The sequence below is a fragment of the Hordeum vulgare genome, chromosome 7H (genome assembly GCF_904849725.1).
Source record: "Hordeum vulgare subsp. vulgare chromosome 7H, MorexV3_pseudomolecules_assembly, whole genome shotgun sequence".
Lineage (NCBI taxonomy): Eukaryota > Viridiplantae > Streptophyta > Magnoliopsida > Poales > Poaceae > Hordeum > Hordeum vulgare.
This window is the reverse complement of record NC_058524.1, coordinates 469,695,261-469,705,461: the sequence shown is the minus strand read 5'-3', so window position 1 is coordinate 469,705,461 and position 10,201 is coordinate 469,695,261. Positions and strand designations below refer to the sequence as shown.

Genomic DNA, 10,201 nt, shown 5'->3' with positions numbered 1-10,201 from the left:
TGACACCCAACCATTTGGTCAATTGTACATTAAATGGGCCTAGTATTTTATAAAAACTATTTTGTCCAATATGGGAACATTTGAAAATACTATACCATGGATGTGGCCATAAGATTGATAATTTGGCTTGAAAGGCATGAATCTTCACACATGATAACTCATTTCTAAGAACAATTTTTTTTGAATAATTCACGTATTACAAATTTATTATGTTTCCTGATAACTTGGTTACATATAATGACCAAATGCGAAGGTTTTACAATTTTTTGTTTTTTTGAATTTTTCATGCCCATTTCAAAAAGCGGTCAAAACGAGTGGCATGCCCGTTCCTAGCTAGTGGTTGAATCTTGGAATTTTTTTGGTGTGCATGTGATTAAATGGATACTTTTGTACCTAAAATGATTTTTGCAAAAAATTAAAAGCAATCTATGATGCAGCTGCAGTTCTAATTTGACCCGGTTCGAGCTGATTCAGTTTGTTTGAATGACTGAAAATAGTCAGAAATATGTGAAGTGGATACAAGTTGCTGATCATCAAAAATATCACAAGTGCATATGAGAAGCGAAAATTTTAATGGTGTCATTTTGTAAAATATTTTTTAAAGTTTCTTTACAAAATTTCTTGTTTTTATAGCACTAAAAACCATTTTTAATTACACATATCTTGAACCAATCAGGATGGAGAAAACAGCCTCCCACGGATCACCGAATTGGACACGATTTGAACCATCCATCACGTATCCATCCAACGGTGGAGCCACTCCTCAGAAACCCTAACCACCCACCACTCTACACTTCTCCAGATCCGATCTCATCTCCTTCTCCAAATCCGATCTTGTCTCCCTCGTCTGCCTATTTCCCCACCAACTGGAGCGCGTGCCTGTCGATGGAGGTCTCGGCCAGGCTCCGCGAGCCGCCCGCGGCCTTGACGGCGCCGTCCTGCCGCGGCGGAGGGTCCCTGCGACTGCCACAGTTGCCCCCTTCAGCTTGGCCCACCCCTGCGCGCCTGAGCATCGACGACACGTTGGCGGAGCACGCGGGCGAGTTCGGGCGGTGGCAGCTGCAGCACTTCGTGCTGGTGTCAGCGGCGTGGGCGCTGGAGGCGCTCCACACCATGGTCATCATCTTTGCGGACAGGGAGCCGACCATGCGGTGCCACGCGGGGGAAGGGCGGTGCGGCGGCCGGGTGGGAGTGGGCGCAGGGCGGACATTGAGTGTCCTCTTCCGGCGGTAGCCCTCCCTCCCCACCGTCACGGCCTGCCTTGCCCCGTCTTGAATCGCCTTTCACCAGACTCCGCTGCCCCGTCGCACTCCCTCGCCGCAGTTCCCGACCACCGGACCACGTAGGCTGTGTCGCCTCTCTGCCTCCCCAGCCACCTCGCATCTCGGCTGAATCACAGTAGGTGAGTGAAGGAAATCGCTTTTTTCTTTGATTGGTATTAGTATTTTGCTGTGATCCGCTGCTGCTGGACATGTGAATGGTCTGTAGGACTGATGATGTGCCAGGGGTGCTCATTGGGGGTTTGGGGGCTGGGGATTTGGGGTTTCGGGGATCAGATCTCCACGCGATCTGGTCCGACACTGGTGGTTGGTGGGGAATGCCGCAGGTTTTCGGCTAAGATCTCGCGAGTCCACATCTGATCTGTGCGAAAGCTGCAATTTTTTTTTAGTTTGAGATCTGATCCTGCTTCCTCAAATCTCAAGCATCAGTGCAAATGTGTCGGCATTGCATCTTCCTTTGTGGACCGCACGGGTACTTGATTTGATTTATTGGGAACGGGGGTTTAGTTTGTTCTTGCTTGCAGTTGAGTTGTGCGTCCAAGCTTGGTTATGTCATGCCTGAGGAAAACACTCCGCATTACGACTTGGTACAACGATATGTGTAAGATTAAGCCTGCCCGCCTGAGGAAAACACTCCGCATCCCAAGCAACGTATACATGCTTGCGTGCCGAATAGCTGCGCAATCTTTTTCCTTGGAAAACTAAGGTGTAGCTGCGCATCTCGACGCACACAGTGTCACTGGTTAAGTAGGATAGTTGTAGCTTACTTCAGCCATTTTTGACCCCTGCTGCATCTTTTTGTACTAAACTGCGTCTAGACTTGTATTATGGCTAAGCCTTATTTTGTATTCTAATGCGTTTTTACCTCTGAATGGTACATGCTCGATCTCATGCATGCATGTCGCCGGTCTGATAGCACTGCCGATCAGCCAGTATGAAGCAAAACACGAATCACATACGTAGCAAATTGCACTAATTTATTTATCTCACATTGCCTAATGGAACGCAGACTGTGATTCTCGGTGATGTGATCTCAAGCACACCGCAGAATAATTAAGTAACGCCTCAATTTTCAAATATAAGCCCTTTTTGACAGTTTAATTTAAACTGCCAACACAATACGCATGTTTACGAACAGAGTTAGTACTATACTTGTACGACAAACTCCTTTTAGATTAGTCTCACTCTCGCATGTTGGTGTCGCATTCTACTACCAGGGAGTATTTTTCCGCAAGGTGTCATGTCAGGGCGTGTATGGGTTGCTGCTTCTGGAGTAGGTAGCTGGAATTCGATGATTTGGTGCGTCGTGCTGAGATTCTTCTCTAATTTGCAGTGATTTCTTGGTGGAAAGGGAGGCAGTCCTTGTTTGTTTGATCCATAGGTTTAGGAGTTGGCTACACTCCACAGAAGCATCTAATTTGTTATGTGCTGTTTTTGTTATGTCTGGCTAATCTCGGGACCCATTTCTGTTGTGTTCTACGGTAGCAAATAATGCCTTACTTCTGGTCTTCACCCTAGCTTGACCTTGTCTAGATAATTCCATATTGTAAAACACTGGGAGAGCAACAACAACAACATCCTTTTTCTAGATAATTCCACGCAGTTCTGTTGGTTAAATATTCATAGTCATAGTGAGTGTCCTCCATTACAGCATCAGTCTCTAACAATCTACTTACTGGAGCCCGCAAATTGGATTAATAGCTCTCAGTCTCTTGCTTCCATATGGGGGTTGATTTCACTCTTACCTCATTCGTCTCGGTTCTGTTGTGTAATGCGGCCTGGCTAGCTAAGTGTGTTGGTTTCCCTCTTACTTCAGAATACAATATTAATATCTTGTCCTGACTAATTAACTGAATTGCGACCTGTCTGAATACAATTAGTATGGGCGAGCGTAGCATTTTGTGTTGAACTGAAGAAACATTAGCAGCTGGCGCAACCCATGCACTAAAACCTGAAGATCAACCAAATATTATGTACTAGTACAAATTAACTCTGATGGCCATTACATTGACTTTCCAATACTTATTATATTGTCTTCTCAGTACTTCTATATTTGTTTATCTTTTGTTTCTAACTCTTTTGGTTTATTGTTAGATGCCTTCGTTCAACCTGTACGAACATATCCAGAAATGGTGTTTCCTCTCGTTGAAGGAGCTTCGGCCTGAAAGTGAAGAAGTGGAGTATATTTGTAGTAGTAGTTATATGTTGTGATAGTATCACATGTAATGGTGAAATGAATTATGTAAAGATTGTGCTATTAGCCAATATTGGCATGTGGTTTGATAATTTTCATTTATTCGCTGTTCCGACTGAAATAATTGTGTGGAAATTGAAACCTTGGCAGTCTTTATTTAGAACCTCACAAGTGGGACCTAATAGTATTTGGCATCTAGAAAGGCCATTTTTCAAATAATATTCACATGATAAAAACGAATAATTAAGGAAATGGACATCAAATTTTGTGGTGTGGGCTGTCGTTTAGAGATGCTTCAGATTTATGTGTATGAGCTTCAAAGTTGTATTAGCTGTTATTTATAGATCCATTAATAACATAAAAGAAAAAAAATTGTTGAATTAAAAAATGAAAAAAGGCCAAAACTGAACTGGACCAAATGTATTTGGGCACTAAAAGGCCAGGGCCCAAATTATAATAATGAAAAAAATTTGAAAAAAATACTAGAAGTGTAGGCTAAGGCCTGATAAGAAGCCCAATGAAAAAAAGCCCAAAAAAATAAAACCAGCCCATGTGATCAAATGAAATGGGCTGGGTTGATTTTAGTCATGACGTTTTGATTTCGTCATAATTTTGCCATGTAGGACTGCCAAGTAGGATTGAGTTAGATTGCCAACGACGATTTAGGATCGTCGTAAAGGTTACGACGATCCAGGAATCGTCGTAAAGGTTACGATGATTTTGATCAAAACGTCGCTGCTATTCATTTGTGACGCTTGGTTTTTCGTTGTGAGATCGTCGTAAACTAAAAACCGTGACGATGTAGCGACGAAAATATAGTGTCGTGTATTAGCATATTCCTTGTAGTGTGATAGCGTGTCATAGCAGCGTGATCAAGGAAAGCTATATGGAGCAGGGGATCTCCTTCGCGGATGGGTACTCCAAGAAAATTTGCTATGCGAGTGGCATAGATCCCACCAAAGAAATCCCCTTCATTAGCATTATTATTCAGCCTCCTTGCTATTATAGCTCCCATGTTGAAACTTCTATCACCCGTTACTGCGCTCTTAAGAATACTAAGGTCAGGTGCGCAGAGGTGACAATGCTCGATCTTGCCATTAATGCATCTACCTATGAAGAGGGCAAAGTAATGCAAGGCAGGAAAATGAATGCTCCCCATGGTAGCCTGCGTAATATCTCTAGTTTCTCCGACAGTTATACTAGAGATAAAATCTCTAACCGAAGACTTAGGAGGATCATTGAGACAACCCCAATCAGGTATCTTGCAAATTCTATTGAAATCCTCTAAATCCATGGTATATGATTTGTCATAGAGATCAAATAGTACAGATGTGTCACAACCAGCTGAAAATTTGAATCTACGAACAAAAGAGGCAGTGAGAGTAGTATACTACTCACATTTATCGGAGATGAATTCTTCAAGTCCAACATTATGAACAAGTGTATCAAACTCGTCTTTGAAACCTGCATCAATCATGAATTCATTAGAAGGCCATTCACATGGTTGTACCTGTGCGTTCCTCGGTTGGTAAGGATCGGGCTCCTGAATCGCGAGACGGTGACCCCTCTTTCTTGAGGAACCACCATGATAGTTTCTCCCGAACATCTTCCTTTTCTGAAATTTTCAGTGACTCAAAGGGAAAGTGGACAAGACTCAACAAAACTTGTAGCAACTACTCCTACAAGAGTGCCTAGAGGCCATATCACGCATCAAAACTACGTGGGACCAGCTAAAATTAGCATGCAAAGCTCAAGAACAGGGTCACCAAGGCAGCAATAATACGCAACTAATAAGGCATTAGAGCAAAAACTAATTGGACCAATGGAGGAGTCACATACCAAGAAACAATTCCCCCAAAACAGTTTGGTGAATGGGGCTTTGCACAAGGAGATCGAAAATCGCAGCAAGAAGAGCAAGAACACAGGTTTGAGCTGTAGAATGAATTTTACTGGAGGTAGGACAAGGAGATGGGAGCTGGAATAAGTAGAGGGGGACACGTGGGCCCCACAAGCCTGGTAGGCACGACCAGGGGGGTGCCCGCGCCTCCTGGGCTTGTGGCCCACTGGTGCATCCCCCTGACTAGCTCTCCGTCTCAGAATTTTTAAAAAATTCCAGAAAAAATCATACTTGATTTTTAGGGCATTTGAAGAACTTTTATTTTTGGGACACTTTTCTAAGGGACGCAAAAAGCACAAAACAGGAAAATAAAGCTAAATTTATCATTTTTCTTCTAAACAACAGAAATAAAAGTTCGGAACAGAAGGCTGTGACTCTTAGATTCATCCATCTCATGGTTATCAAAAGAAATCCGTCAATGAGGTTGATCAAGTCTCCTTGATAAACTTTTCTCGAATTACATGAAACCGAAGAATTTTAGAATAACCACTAAGTTACCTCAATGGGGATGTGCATATCCCCAACAAGCAAATCATACTTCTTCTTGACAGTAGGTATAGGGCATTCAAAGCTCCCAATAAGGATTGATGAAATTATTTCAATAGCATTGATAGAATGAAATCGATATTGTTTCTTCGGAAAGTGCACCGTATGCTCATTACCATTGACATGGAAAGTGACATTGCCTTTGTTGCAATCAATAACAGCCCCTGCAGTGTTTAAAAAGGGTCTTCCAAGGATGACCGCCATGGCATCAACCTCGGGAATATCCAGAATAACAAAGTCCGTTAAGATAGTAACGTTAGCAACTACAATAGGCACATCCTCGCAAATGCCGATAGGAAAAGCAGTTGATTTGTCGGCTATTTGCAGAGAGATTTCAGTGGGTGTCAACTTATCCAGTTCAAGCCTATGATAAAGAGAGAGAGGCATGACACTAACACCGACTCCAAGGTCGCATACAACAGTTCTAACGTAGTTTCCTTTAATTGAGCAAGGTATAGTGGGCAGTCCAGGATCACCTAGTTTCTTAGGAGTTCCACCCTTGAAGGTATAATTAGCGAGCATCGTGGAAATCTCAACCTCGGGTATCCTCATCTTATTAGTCACAATATCCTTCCATGTACTTAGCATAAGGAGACATTTTGAGCATATCTGTCAAACAGATTTGCAGAAAGACGGGTATAATCATTTCAACAAATCGCTAAAAATCCTCACCATCCTTTTTCTTGGATGGTTTGGGAGGAAAGGGCATGGGTTTCTGAACCCATGGTTCCCTTTCTTTACCATGCTTGCTAGCAATGAAATCGTTCTTATCGTATCTCCTACTCTTAGGTTGTGGGTTATCAAGATCAACATGTTCAATCTCCACATCCTTATCATTGCTAGGTTGAGAATCATCATGAACATCACTATCGATATTATCATTAGGCTCATGTTCATCACCAGATTGTGTTTCGGCATCAGAAACACAGACATCGTTTGGATTCTCAGGTGTAACAGCAGCAGGTTTGCTAGCGTGCAAATTCCTATCATCTTTCTTTTTCTGTCTAGGATGACTAGGTGCCTCGGTGCTAACTCCTTGAGAATCTTGTTCAATTCTCTTAGGATGACCCTCATGATACAAAGGTTCCTGGGTCATTCTACCGCCTCTAGTGATAACTCTGGCAGACTTGTCATTCAACTCATTGAGCAAGTCATTTTGAGCCTTAAGTACTTGTTCTACTTGAGTAGTAACCATAGAGGCATGTTTACTCAAAAGCTTAAGATCATTGACATTTCTATCCACACAAGAACTTAAATGACTAAGCATGCGAGCATTCTGTTCCAATTGTCTGCTAACATAATCATTGAAACTTGGTTGTTTGGCAACAAAGTTATCAAATTCGTCCAAGCATAAGCTAGCAGGTTTATCAAAAGGAACATCACTCTCATTGAATCTACGAAGAGAATTTACCTGTACTACCAGTATCGGGTTATCAATACCATGGATCTCTTCGATAGGTGGTAGATTTTTGACATCTTCAGATTTAATGCCTTTCTCTCGCATAGATTTCTTAGCTTCATGCATATCTTCAGGACTGAGGAATAGGATACCTCTTTCTTCGGAGTTGGCTTCGGAGGTGGTTCGGGAATAGTCCAAGCATTCTCATTGCACAAGATATTATTCAATAGGATCTCAGCTTATTCTACAGTTCGTTCCCTAAAAAGACAACCGGCACAACTATCTAGGTGGTCCTTAGAAGCATCGGTTAATCCATTATAGAAGATATCAAGTATTTCATTCTTTTCAAGAGGGTAATCAGGCAAAGCATTCAGTAGCTGGACAAGCCTCCCCCAAGCTTGTGGGAGACTCTCTTCTTCAACTTGCGCAAAGTTGTATATTTCCTGCAAGGCAGCTTGCTTCTTATGCGCAGGGAAATATTTCTCACAGAAGTAGTAGATCATCTCCTGGGGACTACGCACACAACCAGGAGCAAGAGAAGTGAACCAAGTCTTAGCATCATGCTTTAGCGAGAAAGGAAACAACTTAAGGATATAGTAGTGGCGGATCTTTTCCTCACTCGTGAATAGGGTGGCTATATCGTGCACTTTGGTAATATGTGCTACAACCGTTTCACACTCATAACCGTGAAAAGGATCAGATTCGACCAGAGTGATTAACCCAGGGTCGACAGAGAATTCATAATCCTTATCAGTCACAAAGATAGGCGAAGTAGCAAACTTTGGGTCGTATTTCATCCTAGTGTTCAAAGATTTTTCTTTCCACTTGTGCTGTAATTTCTCAAGATCATAGCTATCCTTACAAGCAAGAAAGTCCTCAGCTATCTCTCCCTCCATAACATAACCCTCAGGCATATCAGGCAATTCATATCTAGGAGAGCTAGTGTAACTGGTGAAATAGCAGGTTCTACTTCAATAATCTCAGCAGTTTCAGAAGTATCATCACATCTAGTAGCAACTCTAGCAATTTGTGCATCTAGGAATGCACCTAGTGGCAAAGCAGTATCAAGCAAAGCATCATCACAAGCATCATGGACAACAGAAGTAGCATCATCAAGCACAGGCGACACATCAAAATTTCTAGCAGGAGGTGGTGTCACAAACTTACTCATAACTGAAGATGAATCAAGTGCAGAGCTAGATGGCAGTTCCTTACCTGTCCACGTAGTTGAGGGAAAGACTTTAGTTTTTGGATCTCTCGTATTCCTCATAGTGATCAGCAGATGTAAATCCCAAGTGAATCAGAGAATAGAGCTATGCCTCCCCGGCAACAGTGCCAGAATATAGTCTTGATAACCCACAAGTATAGGGGATCACACCAGTTTTTGAGGGTAGAGTATTCAACCCAAATTTGTTAATTCGACACAAGGGGAAGCCAAAGAGTATTCTCGAGTATTAGAAGTTGAGTTGTCAATTCAACCACACCTGAAAGACTTAGTATCTGCAGCAAAGTATCAGTAGCAGAGTGGTCTGATGGCAACAGTAGCAATGGTAACAGTAGCAATAGTGATAGCAGTAGCGGTAATAGTAGCAGCAGTGACAGCAGTAGCGACAGAGTAACAGTAGCAGCAGTGACTGGAGTAGCGGCAAAGTAACGTAACAAGGACTAGTAGGAAAAAACTCGTTGGCATTGGATCGGTGATGGATAATTATGCCAGATCACATTCATCATGCAACAGTTATAACACGGGGAGATATGTAACTAGCTCCAGTTCGTCAATGTAATGTAGGCATGTATTCCGTATGTAGTCATACGTGCTTAGGGAAAAGAACTTGCATGACATCTATTGTCCATCCCTCCCGTGGCAGCGGGGTCCTAATGGAAACTACGGGATATTAAGGTTCTCCTTTTAATAGAGCACTGGAACAAAGCATTAACACTTAGTGAATACATGAACTCCTCATACTATGGTCATCTCCGGGAGTGGTTCCGTCTATTGTCACTCCGGGGTTGCCGGGTCATAACACATAGTAGGTGACTACAACTTGCAATATAGGATCAAGAACTCACATATACTGACGAGAACATAATAAGTTCAGATCTGAAATCATGGCACTCGGGCCTAAGTGACAAGCATTAAGCATGGCAAAGTAGTAGCAACATCAATCTAAGAACATAGTGGATACTAGGGATCAATCCCCATCAAAACTAACTAGATTACATGATAGATATCATCCAACCCATCACCGTCCAGCAAGCTTACGATGAGATTACTCACAAACGGTGAAGGGCATCATGGAATTGGCGATGAAGGAAGGTTGGTGATGACGATGGCGACGATCTCCCCTCTCCGGAGCCCAGAATGGACTCCAGATCTGCCCTCTAGAGGAAGAATAGGTGGTGGCGGCCGCTCCGTATCATAAAACGCGATGAACTCTTCTCCTTGATTCTTTTCCGGACGAAAGGGACTAAATAGAGCTAGAGTTGGAGGCGGCGGAGCTCCCAGGGCCCCACAAGCCTGCTAGGCGTGGCTAGGGGGCCCGCGCCTGGTGGGCTTGTGGCCTCCTCGCTCCACTCCTCCAGTTGATTCTTGCGCCAGTATTTTTTATATATTCCACAACAAATCCTCGTAAATTTCCAGGTCATTCTGAGAACTTTTTTCTGCGCAAAAACAACACCATGGCAATTCTGCTAAAAACAACGTTAGTTCGGGTTAGTTCCATTCAAATCATGCAAATTAGAGTCCAAAATAAGGGCAAAAGAGTTTGGAAAAGTAGATACGACGGAGACGTATCACCGATGACAATTGGGTCGCGGCGGAGACCCTTTCGGAAGGTGTCGGAATTAATGCTATGAGCAGGGAAATGGATGGGGGAGTGGTGGAG

The 10,201-nt window shown here is 42.9% G+C and overlaps 1 protein-coding gene across 1 annotated transcript; it reads left to right on the top strand.

The window, feature by feature from the left end:
• The first annotated feature begins 884 nt into the window (after nt 1-884).
• Nucleotides 885-3,566, top strand: LOC123413163 (organic cation/carnitine transporter 4-like). The gene is made up of 2 exons (XM_045106113.1): nt 885-1,402; nt 3,375-3,566. The coding sequence occupies exon 1, from the start codon at nt 886-888 to the stop codon at nt 1,231-1,233; it is 348 nt and encodes a 115-aa protein (XP_044962048.1). The 5' UTR covers nt 885; the 3' UTR covers nt 1,234-1,402; nt 3,375-3,566.
• The last annotated feature ends 6,635 nt before the right edge of the window (nt 3,567-10,201 follow it).

What these genes read in the sequence shown, in the direction of transcription:
- LOC123413163 (XM_045106113.1), top strand. Translation starts at nt 886, where the DNA reads ATGGAGGTCTCGGCCAGGCTCCGCGAGCCGCCCGCGGCCTTGACGGCG.